We start from the raw sequence: 15,654 nt of genomic DNA, 5'->3' as shown, positions 1-15,654 counted from the left end.
TCTGTCAGTCGCGCAGGTTTTATTTGACCATGACCTCATTTTCCCTGTTCATTGCTCAGTGTTAAGTTTTTGTGTTTTGGTCTGTTTTTCTTAATTTATAAGTAATAGGTCAACTATATTTGTTGTACGGAAGAATTGTTAGCTGTACATGTCTGTCTGTCTGGCATGGTTCATTGGTCAATGTTTAGTTTTCTTGGTAAATGTTAAATTAATGTGACAGTTGTAGTAAAGCTATATAGTTAGAACTATCAACATAATATCAATGACTAGTAAAGAAGGCGATACATTTTACCGTGTGCACTCTTGTGCTTTAAATTGGCAGAAATTAACACTTACTGAAAACTAGAGGTTAGTAGAACATATAATCCTGATACAAAAACAACATGAGTACAACACTAGTACACAAATAAGAAGATGTGGTACGAGTGCCAATGAGACAACTCTCCATCCAAGACAATGAAGTTAAAGTAAGCAGTATTATTTTACAATACGGCCTTCAACACAGAACCTTCAAGTTGGCTCAATTTTGGGTCCTGATGAAAATTAGAAGTGCAATTCTTATAAATATACATTTGTACATGTAAATTAATATTTTGACAATACATGAAAGACAGGACCGAATACAGAAATTTTAAAATGGGAAGACATGTCCAAGTAATCCTGGAGGCTCTACAGAGTATTTCAAATGTTTTCCGAAAAATTGAGATTTGTTTTGGCAGAAGGGGTAGCTCTGTTTGATGGTCTATATTTAGTGATTCAAAATTTTTGCTTGTCTTTTGCAATTATCATAGTTTCTCAACTCTCAGTTTCTTTGAAACTTTACTCAAGGACAGCAACAAAAAACCCAGGTATACATGTATATGTTCAGCTCACAGGACATTTTCTAAAAAAAATGATACTTCTTAGGATCATAACTCTTTTAAATACGTCAACCTTTTTAGAACTTGTCATAGATGTTGTTGATATTAACCTATTATAACCTATTTATAGAATAGTTTTATAAAAAAAAAATTGCAAGAGTTGTACACGTGGGAGCGATAACAAAAGCCGGATAGACAGACCGGCGAAGAAAGGACTAACAGACGCTCGGTATTTCTATTTCCCCTGCAACATGTTACTAAAAAAATGCCTTTCATAGCGTATTTATAAGCCAGTAAAAATTTAAAGGAGTATCAAGCGAAAACAAGACTTTTGAATAGGTAGACTTTTGAGAAGGAACCTTGCTAAGAATGCAATAGAACTTAGCTAAAAAGAATCCAGAAACACTGTTAATCAAAAATATATACAATGATGTTCATATATATATCTAGTTTAAAGGCAAAAAGTCTTTAATTTACCACTTAAAATTAAAACAGTGTCAAGTGCTTAATATGTATTAGTTAGTCGTGAGAATCTACCGTTTGTTGAAGGTTTTACCCAAATGATTGTTAAGCTTTCTTTTCAAGTTCATACGAAAATGTATGTATAATATTATATAAACCCATCAAGATATTGTAATTAATGTAAGTTGATAGATTTCTATTTGTAGGTGTAAGTTTATTTACACAAGAATGATGTGTATTGTAATTAAATACCATGCCTTTAACATTGATAATAAAATTGTTATAACAAGTGAAGCAAGTAAAATTTTGTAGATTACACCATCCCATGCTTATCCCCTTGTGGCAACCCGCAACCTGCAACCCGCAACCCGCAACCTGCATTTTAGACAATTTCGAAATATTGAATAGACTACTCTCAGATTTGTTCGAAATGTCTTTTTTTTTGTGGGGATGGATAAGTACCCTGCCACGTATACTGTGTTTTTGTAAGATGTATTTCTGCTTTGTATCCATCTGTAAAGTAACTGATTTTGATAGTTAAATTTTGTTTCTTTGATGTACTGTTACACTACTGTCCCAAGTTAGATGGAGAGTTGACGCCTTTAAAATAGTTTAACCCAGCCATATTTTATATGTGCCTGTAATTGAGTGGTTGATGTTTATTGACTGTTTCTCAGATTTTTTTTTTCGTTTATTGTTTTGAATAGGTTTTTTTTTTCTTATGTTGTACCGTTACACTACTATCCCTATATATTTTAACTGCCTAGTGTCGAAGCATGGACTCAATGAACGTTCTCGCAGCAAAAGCCTGATGTAAGAACTGAGTGAGAATGTTGTTACATTGAAAAAGAAAACAAGTTAATACTGTGTTTGAAACCTAATAAATGGCACGTTTATAATTTGAATAACCCGAGTAATTCCTTAAAATTCAATTCTTAATTTCATTTTTAAGTAGTAAATCGATGATGACAGGTCAAATGAAAGAATTATGTCTTTGATAGACATTAAAACCCAGACAATCATTACACGTGTAACATCCAAAGAGCTGATAGAAATTAAAACCAAGATAATCATTACACGTGTAACATCCACAATTAAATTATTATGTATGAATTGAAATAAATAATGGCAAGGTTAGTTGAGACATTGCTTTTAAAGAAAGAAGACAGTAAAACCACACTAATTTTATTATTTAAAAGATTTCATACTTACAATGCTTTATTATAACAAAGAACATGTTAGTTCTTGATACATATACATACTAGAGAAATTTATAAAAAAGAAAGGAAAGGAATGATTGTTCATTTTATTTTAAAAAAAGAGGAAAAATTGTTAAAGTTTTGTAGCATGTTTGGTTTACATCTCTGACATTGCATACCACATCCACGGGAACCCGCCTTGGTTGTTGTTAATCGTCCTTCTTCTGTAATAACCTAGTAAAAACAATATGAAAAAGTTGTATCACGGATATATATGTTATTGACTGAGTTTACTCCAAGAGAACGATTTTTTAATGCGACATATTGATTTAAGTAAGTCGTGTGGTTAAGATGTTCATTTGAACATTGGTATATTTCATATTAGTAATTTAACATTTCCCTTAAGATCTGTGTAAATATATTGGCAAATACAATGTCTACCCATATTAAAGTGGGCATAGAGCAGGACATACCCGGCATATTTATTACGTTGTTGACATCCATAAATTGCAGAACACTATTTGGCGCTAGTGGGTAAGCAATAGTGTTATTAAATGAATACCCTAAACATCATAATTTGAATGTCTTATTTTGTAAGTTTCTTTGTGTTAGAAGTGTTTTCTTAAACAAAATATTTGTAATAAGATCTATTATATTTAACCAATCTTATTGGTTTGTTTTAATTGTTGTCTCATATTTTTTATTTTTTTCTTAAAACTAAGTTTTCAACTCCAGTAGACATAGAAGTTGGCTTCTTCTAGTTAGCTCTAAAGTTTATAAATGATCGTTTACTTTCCAAACGTAAACCCTTGCCAAAGGGAAGTATATAAATACGCAGGCACATCTAGTCGAAATGTAGGTATAGGTAGAAACAATTTTCATAGAACGTTGAGCAATAAAAAAAAATAATCACTTTCAAATAAAGGTAACAGTAGTATACCGTTGTTCGAAAGACATAAATCGATTGAGATAAAAGAAATCCGGGTTACAAACAAAAACCGAAGAAAAAACATCAACCATAAGAGGAAAATAACGATACAACAGAAACACGAAAGTGCAACAAAACGACAATGTAACACACACAGAAACAAATTATTAGACAACAACTGCCATTTTCATGACTTGGTACTTGACATTTTCAGAAACTAATGGTGGGTTGAACCTGGTTTTGTGGCTAGCCAAGCTATTGGTGAATTATGATAATGCTTTGCTGTCGAGCCTTGTTTTTTTAATTGGCCTCAAGTATTTATGATTTTTTTTAAATTTGATAAAAGGAAACAGCTACCAAAATTACCGATGTGGATTGTACATCTATTATATGAGTATCTTTTTTCTTAAAAAAGTTACAATAGTTGCTGTAGATGAATAATACATACTGCCAGTTGGATATGAAGGGTATGTTGGGTATGCGATGTTAGGCATGCTTGTTCCTAAAAATAAAAAAATAAAAATTACAATTGTATCTAATCATTCATAGTTTTAAATCAGGTATCTGTGAATATATATTTACAAAAAAGAAATATACAGAAAAATATCGCCTCATTGTATGTATGTTCTTGGGTGTTAAGTTATTCAATAACTTATTCTTATGTTTGTTTGTTTTATATAGATATACAAATGTGAGTATTACAGAGATTATATTTTAAATATGTTACAAGATGAAATGTCTTATGAGGTGACAGATAAAAAATTGGACCGACAAACAAGTACAATGATTAAAAAATTACTAAAGAAACATAAAACGGAATTGTTTGAAGAAGAGATAGATTACATTTCAAATTCAAAATTTTCAGAAAGCTATTTCTATGGTTTACCAAAAATTCACAAAAGTGAGGAAATTTCAAATGCGATATCAGAACAAAACAGTGAATACATCGAACTTTTAACACCAAATGATTTAAAATTTCGACCAATTGTGGGCGGACCCAACAGCGTTACTCAGAATTTAAGCCATTTTATAGACATTGTGCTTAAACCTTTATGTCGTGAAGTTCCAAGTTTTATACGAGACGATTTGGAATTTTTAAATCATCTACCAAAAACTGTAAACCCGAATTCAGAACTCATTACTTTTGATATTGTCAGCCTATACACAAATATCCCTCATGACTTAGGAATTACAGCCGTAAAATATTGGTTAGAAAATACGGAAAACGTCATTGAAAACAGATTAACAAAAGAATTTATCCTTGCATCTTTGAAACTTATACTAGAAAGAAATATTTTTTACTTTAACGGAACATACTATCATCAGAAAAAAGGAACAGCTATGGGTACTAAAATGGCGCCTTCATATGCCACTTTGGTACTTGGATATCTGGAACAATTATTATACGAAAAAATGAGTCACAAGTACGGAAATGAATTTGCTATTTACATACGTCAAAACTGGAAACGATTTCTTGACGATTGTTTTATAATTTGGAATTCGGATATATCAGTCTCAGATTTTCATTCTGATTTAAATTCTTTAAATCCATATATTCGTTTTACTATTAACAGAAATGTCAGGGAAATGCCGTTTTTGGATATTTTGGTTATTATAACGGAAAACAATAAAATTGTCACAGATATCTTCTCTAAAGACACTGATACACATATGTATTTAAATTTTTACTCAAACCATCCAAAACATGTAAAATTAAATATACCTTTTAATCTAGCGTCAAGAATAATCACTATTACAAGTACAGACATATTACGCAATAAAAGACTGGAAGAATTAAAAGCGTATTTAAAGAAGCAACACTACCCGGAACAAGTAATAAATTACGGAATTCAAAAGGCACTGACAAAAGGACCAATTGTTACAGAATCACGGCGATCCGAAACTACCGAGGAATCATCGAACAATTTAAACAAAATTATTCCGTTTGTCACAACTTATAATCCGCGAGATTATGACATATTTAGTTTCATGCGACAAATTGAAACAAATTTACACAAAAGTGAAAGAATGGACAAAGTCTTACAGAAAAAGAAGATTATCAACAGCAAAAGACAGTCGAAAAGTCTGAAACGATATTTAACATCTTCAAAATTTGACTTTAAAATGTACCGATAAACGATGTATGACTTGTCCAAATTTAATAGAAAAAAGTTCATTTTATTTCAAAAATGGAAAGCATTTTACTGTTAAGCAAAATATGTCTTGTAAAAGTTCAAACGTCATCTATTCTCTCATATGTTCAAATTGTGAGGAATTCTATGTTGGAGAGACAAAAAATGAACTGCGGACTAGAATGACTTTACATACACAGCAAACCAACCATGAAGATTTAACACTCATCAGGGCAAACGACCATTTCCATCGTTGTTCTAATGGACGATTTAAAATATTTCCATTGTATATGGTCAATCGTCAAAATGATTTTCTCCGGAGGAAGAAAGAAGAATTATTCATAAACATTCTCAACCCGGGATTAAATGATAAATGATATTCTAATTTTAACGTTACATTTTAAAGTCTTAAAATGACATTAGTAGTCTCCCTTGTATTTGTTAACGTCATACCATTGTTAACGTCAATCAATTGTTTTATTTATATACAAGTCACATTACCTGAACCTGTGAAGATCTGCGGAAGCAGTGAAAGTACTAGTAAAAAAAGTGATGCATTGAAACCGTTATTATCTTTTAATAATTTTCTTATATATATATATATATATATATATATATATATATATATATATATATATATATATGGATATTTTCTTTGTAAGAGGGGGTGCTGCGATTTTTCTTTCATTTTCTTGAATCATTGCTTAATATTTCAGATTTAAATTAAGTGTTGTCTTTCTCTTTTTTTATAATTTCATTTTATGTTTTATGGCTCCCTTCGTTCATCAATTGTTGTATTTCTGGGCTCTTGGTTATAGCGTACTATAATTAATAATAGTCGAGAATGAAGACTTCAAAACTCAACATACTCTAACCATACAAATTTACAAAATGTATGATAGCCTGATACTCACTGACTCTTCTTGTATATACGTATCCTGAAATAAAAACATATTATGAATTATGTAGGTTATATTTTCAATCCTAAAGGAGAACTTTTAAAATTTGAATATGAATATCATTAGATGGTCAAAGTGTGTTAAACTCTAAATAGTTGAGGAAGTATAATTCTTCATGCTGGGAATTTGTAAAAACTCAGAGATTATTCTGACATTTCCGAAGAGAGTTTAGAATCTAGTTTTATTAGGAAGAATGATGACGTATGCATATTTCACGGCATTTAATATGATGAGCATACAGTTAATAATTCAAGAGTTCTTAGAGTTCAGCTGCATGTTTCAAAGAAATACAATTATTGTTGAAACATATTTAAACCGATAGTTTCAAGCAACACTTTAAGGATAGAATCTAATCATTGAACCTGTATTTGCAGGTATTTACTTACTAGTTCAATTATAATATACTTAATATCCTAGTTTGAATACGTCCATGAGTGCGTACTTCCGATTCAGTTCAGGTTTTTCTTATTTTAACATGAATTTAATATAGTAAATACAAATAGATTGATTTCAATAATTTAGGTAATCTTTTAGCAATTTGACATTATTTTATGATACATAAATCGTGCAGGTTATCTATTTTTATTTAATGGCATAATGATTAAAATTGTAATGGCATGCAGAGTGAGTTTCAAGAGTCCAGGGAAAATTGTTATACCTGGCGGAAGTTGGCCTGGAGAGTTGAAGTTGGGGAAGACACTGTTATCTAAAGTAAAAAAAAACTATTATTGTGAATTTTGTATATTGTAATGGTATGAATGAAACAAAGTTGTGATGACTGCCAATAAAAATGCACCACTGGCAACAGTAGTTAAAAGATGTTTTATGTTAAAAGATATTTGTGATATAATTGTAATGTGTTAGTAAATGATGTTTTAACTTTTAGGAATCTTTATGAAATTTTAGTGTAGGCATCAAGACTTCTGCTGTCGTTCTAATATCACATAATTGTGTTAAAGTGATTATAAATTTCAATCGGAAAATCATATGTTTCATACATTTTAGACAGTCGTATTTACTGCTTTTAATTTGCTAGCACAAAGTTAATAATTCTACAGTTCTACAGAGAATGTAGCATCTCTGAGGTAAAGCTTCAACAACCCTGATTGCTACCGGTATACTAGAGGCCAAATAAGAATAAAAATCCAAAACTTGATACAATTCAATACGGAAAGTCGCTTATCAAAAATGCATTTCCAAAAGCTCAGACAGACCAAACGAATTGAAAACAATTGACATATTACTGACTTGGTACAAGCATTTCTTATGTAGAAAATTGTTAATTAAACCTGGTTTTGTAGCTAGCTAAACCTCACACTTGTACGACATTCGCATAAAATTCCATTACATTGACACAATTATGTGTAAACAAAACTAACAGACATACTCCGTTGGATGTTTAAAATAAGGGTACAGCAGTCAACATTATGTTAAAATCTTTGTAACTAGAAACATAAAACTAAAAAACTAGAGGCTCTAAAGAGCCTGTGTCGCTCACCTTGGTCTATGTGCATATTAAACAAAGGACACAGATGGATTCATGACAAAATTGTGTTTTGCTGATAGTGATGTGTTTGTAGATCTTACTTTACTGAACATTCTTGGTACTTAGAATTTTCTCTATCTATAATAAACTTGGACCTTTAGATACAGTGAAAAATATTTTGTAAAAATTTACAAAAATTTACCAAATTAGTGAAAATTGTTAAAAATTGAATAAAATGGGCAACAACTCCTTAAGGGGTCAACTGACGATTATGGTCATGTTGACTTATTTCTAGATCTTACTTAGCTGAACATTATTGCTGTTTACAAGTTATCTCTATCTATAACAATATTCAAGATAATAACCAAAAACAGCAAAATTTCCTTAAAATTACTAATTCAGGGGCAGCAACCCAACAACAGGTTATCCGATTTATCTGAAAATTTCAGGGCAGATAGATCTTGACCTGTTACACAATTTTACCCCTGTCAGATTTGCTCTAAATGCTTTGGTTTTTGAGTTATAAGCCCAAAACTGCATTTTACCCCTAGGTTCTATTTTTAGCCATGGCGGCCATCTTGGATGGTTAGCCGGGTCACCGGACACATTTTTTAAACAAGATACCCCAATGATGATTTTGGCCAAGTTTGGTGTAATTTGGCCAAGTAGTTTCAGAGGAGACGATGTAAAAGATTACTAAGATTTACGAAAAATGGTTAAAAATTGACTATTAAGGGCAATAACTCCTAAAGGGGTCAACTGACCATTTCGGTCATGTTGACTTATTTGTAAATCTTTTTTTGCTGAACATTATTGCTGTTTACAGTTTATCTCTATCTATAATAATATTCAAGATAATAACCAAAAACAGCAAAATTTCATTAAAATTACTTATTCTGGGGCAGCAACCCAAAACCGGGTTGTCCAATTCATCTGAAAATTTCAGGGCAGGTAGATCTTGACCTGATAAACAAATTTACCTCGTGTCAGATTTACTCTAAATGCTTTGGTTTTTGAGTTATAAGCCAAAAACTGCATTTTACCCAAGGTTCTATTTTTAGCCATGGCGGCCATCTTGATTGGATGGCTGGGTCACTGGACACATTTTTCAAACTACATACCCCAAAGATGGTTGTGGCCAAGTTTGGATTGATTTGGCCAAGTAGTTTCAGAGGAGAAGATTTTTGTAAAAGATTACTAAGATTTACGAAAAATGGTTAAAAATTGACTATAAAGGGCAATAACTCCTAAAGGGGTCAACTGACCATTTCGGTCATGTTGACTTATTTGTAAATATTACTTTGCTGAACATTATTGCTGTTTACAGTTTATCTCTATCTATAATAATATTCAAGATAATAACCAAAAACAGCAAAATTTCCTTAAAATTACTAATTCAGGGGCAGCAACCCAACAACAGGTTATCCGATTTATCTGAAAATTTCAGGGCAGATAGATCTTGACCTGTTACACAATTTTACCCCTGTCAGATTTGCTCTAAATGCTTTGGTTTTTGAGTTATAAGCCCAAAACTGCATTTTACCCCTAGGTTCTATTTTTAGCCATGGCGGCCATCTTGGATGGTTAGCCGGGTCACCGGACACATTTTTTAAACAAGATACCCCAATGATGATTTTGGCCAAGTTTGGTGTAATTTGGCCAAGTAGTTTCAGAGGAGAAGATGTAAAAGATTACTAAGATTTACGAAAAATGGTTAAAAATTGACTATTAAGGGCAATAACTCCTAAAGGGGTCAACTGACCATTTCGGTCATGTTGACTTATTTGTAAATCTTTTTTTGCTGAACATTATTGCTGTTTACAGTTTATCTCTATCTATAATAATATTCAAGATAATAACCAAAAACAGCAAAATTTCATTAAAATTACTTATTCTGGGGCAGCAACCCAAAACCGGGTTGTCCAATTCATCTGAAAATTTCAGGGCAGGTAGATCTTGACCTGATAAACAAATTTACCTCTGTCAGATTTACTCTAAATGCTTTGGTTTTTGAGTTATAAGCCAAAAACTGCATTTTACCCAAGGTTCTATTTTTAGCCATGGCGGCCATCTTGATTGGATGGCTGGGTCACTGGACACATTTTTCAAACTACATACCCCAAAGATGGTTGTGGCCAAGTTTGGATTGATTTGGCCAAGTAGTTTCAGAGGAGAAGATTTTTGTAAAAGATTACTAAGATTTACGAAAAATGGTTAAAAATTGACTATAAAGGGCAATAACTCCTAAAGGGGTCAACTGACCATTTCGGTCATGTTGACTTATTTGTAAATATTACTTTGCTGAACATTATTGCTGTTTACAGTTTATCTCTATCTATAATAATATTCAAGATAATAACCAAAAACAGCAAAATTTCCTTAAAATTACTAATTCAGGGGCAGCAACCCAACAACAGGTTATCCGATTTATCTGAAAATTTCAGGGCAGATAGATCTTGACCTGTTACACAAGTTTACCCCCTGTCAGATTTGCTCTAAATGCTTTGGTTTTTGAGTTATAAGCCAAAAACTGCATTTTACCCCTATGTTCTATTTTTAGCCATGGCGGCCATCTTGGATGGTTGGCCGGGTCACCGGACACATTTTTTAAACTAGATACCCCAATGATGATTTTGGCCAAGTTTGGTGTAATTTGGCCCAGTAGTTTCAGAGGAGAAGATTTTTGTAAAAGTTAACGACGCCGGACGACGACGGACGACAGACGACGGACGACGGACGACGGACGCCAAGTGATGGGAAAAGCTCACTTGGCCCTTTGGGCCAGGTGAGCTAAAAAGTAGAAAAAGGCTAATAGTTTACAAAGATAAATATCAAAACGTAAAATAATCACTTGATTTTGCAGTGCAAAAGCTAAGTCACTGAATTCTGAACTGCATTAAAAAGAGCAGTTGCAAAGGTTAGTAGAAAGAAAGTCGGTAAAATTTGCAAACTAAATAATAGAGCTTAATTGGGTGATAGACGTATAATGATTGTTGCTCGGTCTTTAGGTTTTCTTCTGTGTTTTGTATACTTAGTACATCGATTTTCCTTTGGTCGTTTATCGTTTTTTGTCATGACGTTATCAGTTTGTTTTTGACTTATGAGTTTGAATTCTTTTTTTTTTATGTATTTCGTCTGTAATTTTGAAATGCATATACAACCGATAGTTCATAGTTCAGGGCAAAACAATAGGATAGCATTCAATCTTTAAATTTCAAACTGTTCTCCTAGCAAGAGAAATAATAAGAAAATAGTAAGTATAATATGCCTCATCATGACGTTATAGAACAGGTCGATTTGAACTTATTTATTTAAATTATGATAGTAAGGTAAATGCAAATTAATATTTTTCAATAATTCAGCAATTTAACACCTAATTAATTGGTAATGTATAATAAATGCAGGATATCAATTTACATTAAAAGGCATCATGACGTAATTTATAATTGCAGAGTCAGATTCAAGATTCTAAGAAATGTGAATACAAAAATGATTATATACCTGGGGGCATTTGGCCTGGAAAGCTTGAACTGGAATAGACAGTATCTAAAAATGTAAAGAATATATACAAATACTTAATACCATTGTTTTGTATTTTTTAGATTGTAATGGTATAACTGAAATCTCTTTTTTTTTTTTTTTTAACTTTTCACAGATATAAGGTTTCTCTGACTGCCGATAAAAACACCTCTATCAACATGTGTGCAAGGATGTTTTATGTTAAATGTGTATGATATAGCTGTAAGGTTTGAATAAATCATGTTTAACAATTATGGATCATTATACAGTAAGAAATTTAAGTTTGTTAAGTTTTGTTTTAAACATTCAAATAAGGAGATTGGTATCATTGTGACAAATGTGACGTAACGAGTTAGACGTATTACCGGGTTTGTACTAACACGATGGGTGCCACTTGTTGAGCAGGATTTGCTAACTCTTCCGGAGCACCTGAGATCACCTCTAGTTTTCGGTTGGGTTCGTGTTGCTTAGTCTTTATTTTCTTATATTCTGCAATGTGTTTAGTATACTATTGTTGGGCTGTTTGACTTTTTGTTTTTTAGCCATGACGTTGTCAGTTTATTTTCGGTTTGTGAGTTTAAATGTTCCTCTGGTATCTTTCGTTCCCTTTTTTGGCAACTAACCTCCAAAGTTCAAATGCAATTGATGTAAGTAACTAAATGCAAACGTACGAGTCAAACTGATACATTTGAATTAAATACATGTAATCGATAAACTCCTATGTAGAATTTTAGTTTTAATGAAAATAAATGAGTGTTGCATTTTAAAAGTTCCCGAAATATTATTTTGTAACTTTAAAACTCAGAAGATGCAATTATTTATCATCTTACATAAAACACTATATATTTTGTAAAACATTCATAAATTATTACTGTATATAATGGCCTGGGATATAACATTAAGATATAAGGAACAGAAATATAATGCATATAACATACTACTTAGTCCTGGGAAATGACCCATGGCATCTTTTGCTGAGAAAGGGGTACCTGAAAATGGAAGAATATAGTAACTGTTGAAATGTATCTAGTTTTTTGCAAACGGATATATTTTCTTACTATTCGTGTTCTACTTTTAATTATTCTATTCATAGTACGATTTGTGTTATTGAATATCTCATCAATTATCGTCTAGCTCCTCCTTCCATACTAGATTATCTCAAAAAGAACAAAAAGCGATAAATGATATTTTTTAATCCATGATTGGTTATACTACTATCACATGTTGGACAATTTTCTTATAGTGATGAGAATTTTGTGCAGGGATGAATTTGTAAAACCAAGCGTATAAAACATGTATAGGCCACATATATCTTCACGATATAGGCATAAAGGCGCCAAAGTGTTTATGAAAGAGTCCGAGAATGTATATGCAATGTATTTCATACGTCCCAATAAGTTGGCTAAACTAGCTGTAAAATAAACTTCAATTTAGTTACAACACAGGATAGACTTTATTTGTATGGCAGTTGTTATTTCATACTTCGTTTGTTTGTGTGTTGCATTGTCGTTTATTTTTGTTGCACTTCAGTGTTTCTTTTGTTTCGTTTGTTGATGTGTTTTTCCTTGGTTTTAGTTTGTAACCCGGGTTTGTTTTTTCTCAATCGATTTATGACTTTCGAACAGCGGTATACTTCTGTAAGCCTTATTTGATGTCTAGTCAAACATTTAGGGAACTGAGCATTGAAAAAGATAAAAAGCTATTTTCAAGAAAAATATACCTCAATGTAAATTAATATTCATAAAAAAAAATAAAAATACATATAGGACAGAATGAAAGTACCTTGGCCAGGTGGACTCATTAGAGCATTTATACGTGCAGCATCCATGCCCGGTACTATAGCTGCCGTCAGTCCATTGACAAAGCATAAGCCTAACAGTGCCCCAAGAAAATATTGTGCATACATTTTGTTCCTGAAAAAAGATAATGATTAATAACTTTACAACCAAAGTAAGTAGAATAAAGGATAGATTATTTTTGTTAATGTTTATTGTTTTATTTTTGTATTCTCATTTTGATCTGTATTCAGATGTTGAAAATGTAACATTTGACATTTATCTGAAGAAATTTTCATCATTTTTATTTAAAAAGTAGTAGGGTGCTTACAACAAGTCCAATCTAGCCAAATATATAATTTAATAATAAACAACACTGTACTGATCTTAAACGGAATCGATGTTTTTGAAATATATTGATGTGGATAGTTTGGTCATTTCTGTTGATTTTATTCACAACCGTATTTGTAAACATATCAAAACTGTATAACACAATTTTAAACTTTTGTTCATGTAACATTCCCTTAACTATGTTTCAAATTCTACATGCTATCAAATCTTTGTTCCAGGCTGATTCTCAAACCCTTATTATTGCGTAAATAAACATCAATTGAATGCTCTCTGCAAACAAAAGTTAAATAACACAAAAAACGAACTCCGAGATATGTTCTACACAAAAAATACTTAAGCAAATGGCAAAATCAAAAGCTCAAACATACTGCAGCTGATATTTAAAAAAAAACTTTGTCCGATTCCAATATTTGATAAATTCAAATCAGAGCTGAAAAACGTATGCACCAATGCTAAACATCATGTGTCGAATCAATAATGAATTTTATATCGCACTCTGCCTTATTCCTTTTAACCAACTGTGATGATTTGGTATCTGTGATGAATGTATTTACTTCTCTCTTAAATTATGATGTCATTAGAGTCAATATTATTTCTAGTCCGTCTTGTTACTGTGGTGTTTACTATAACGTTTTCCTTCTTTTTTTTTTTTATACTATAATTTGACATACTAAATAAGCTCATAAACAAAATTAATAAGCTGTATTCAAAATAACTGTCCATTTGTTTTTAAAACTATTCATCTAGACATTGAAAATTGATTCTCTCAATGTTCAGCTTATATAAATGAAGTATCATGCAAAAAAAAACCAAGGGAATATTCAAACTGAAAACAAATTGACAATCACATGGCAAAATGAGAAAACCCGTCAAAAGACAAACAGTAATTAAAACACAACATAAAAATCTAAAAAGAGAAACATGAACTCCATAGAAAAAAACTGTGGTTGATATCATGTGCTCCGGAAAGGTACATTTATCTTGGTCAATAAGTGGCATGGGTCGTGTTTTTCATTGAAGTCCAAACCCTTGGATAAGTCGTGTACAGTAGTTTGAATTCGAGCAAAAGAGATCGGAACAATGGTTACGACAGTTGGAATATAACAGTCGGCATCTACTACATAACAGTCAACCAACACGTGGTGTCGTCCGTAGATTTTGGAGGAAAACGATTTCATTGCACACTTTGGAATTCTTGGTTTTATATCAATAAAATTGAGAAAGGAAATTTTGGAATGTGTCAAGGCGACAACAACCCGACCATAGAGCAGGCAACAGCCGAAGGCCACCAATGGGTCTTCAATGTAGAGAGAAACTCCCGCACCCATAGGCGTCCTTCAGCTGGTCCCTTAAAAATATGTATACTAGTACAGTGATAACGGACGTCATACTAAACTCCGAATTATACACAAGAAACTAAAATTAAAAATCATACAAAATCAACAAAGGCCAGAGGCTCCTGACTTGGGACAGGCGCAAAATTGCGGCGGGGTTAAACATGTCAATGCATGCATGCTTTAATTTATTTTATGGTTAAATATGATAACAGAGAAGTTTGCAATACTTTGTTTGACTTGTGTCTAATTCTTTTGGTATTTGGGCAAATCAAATATTTTTTAGTCTGTTAAAACACAAACATGACAAATCGTAGAGAACAAAGAGCAAAAAGAATAGAACAAGAAATGCATAAAGAAATGCATGATTCAAAAGATGTATAAAACAATTTATCAACATTAAGAGAGAAATATATGTCTTACCTTCACTTTAGCGCTGTAACTTTCAAAATGACGAAGAAGACATTATAACAGTTAATTCATTCCTTTGACGCCCACTAGTAACGTGGATAACCTTAAACCATGTGACACCCATGCAACGTCTTCAGTAAGATTTCAAGGGTCCTAAAGCTGTTTGTTTAACTCGCAGAAACATGTAACATAATTAATATGAGTATTTCACATCATCTGTTATAAGTTTGAATGTTTT

The 15,654-nt window shown here is 31.9% G+C and overlaps 1 protein-coding gene across 2 annotated transcripts; it reads right to left on the bottom strand.

Annotated features, from left to right (window-relative positions):
• Positions 1-2,608: 2,608 nt before the first annotated feature.
• LOC143064963 (uncharacterized) lies at positions 2,609-15,449 on the bottom strand. Of its 2 annotated transcripts, XM_076238195.1 has the most exons (8): positions 15,429-15,449; positions 13,328-13,458; positions 12,484-12,534; positions 11,528-11,572; positions 7,199-7,246; positions 6,496-6,519; positions 3,898-3,951; positions 2,609-2,755 (listed from the first exon to the last, which is right to left on the bottom strand). In XM_076238195.1, the coding sequence occupies exons 2-8, from the start codon at positions 13,449-13,451 to the stop codon at positions 2,679-2,681; spliced, it is 423 nt and encodes a 140-aa protein (XP_076094310.1). In that variant the 5' UTR covers positions 13,452-13,458; positions 15,429-15,449; the 3' UTR covers positions 2,609-2,678. The 2 variants fall into 2 exon arrangements, with proteins under 2 accessions (XP_076094310.1, XP_076094311.1); XM_076238196.1 differs by lacking the exon at positions 7,199-7,246.
• Positions 15,450-15,654: the final 205 nt, after the last annotated feature.

This window comes from Mytilus galloprovincialis, chromosome 2 (assembly GCF_965363235.1).
Source record: "Mytilus galloprovincialis chromosome 2, xbMytGall1.hap1.1, whole genome shotgun sequence".
Classification (NCBI taxonomy): Eukaryota; Metazoa; Mollusca; class Bivalvia; order Mytilida; family Mytilidae; genus Mytilus; species Mytilus galloprovincialis.
The sequence above is the reverse complement of the archived record's forward strand: the minus strand, read 5'-3'. Positions and strand labels throughout refer to the sequence as shown.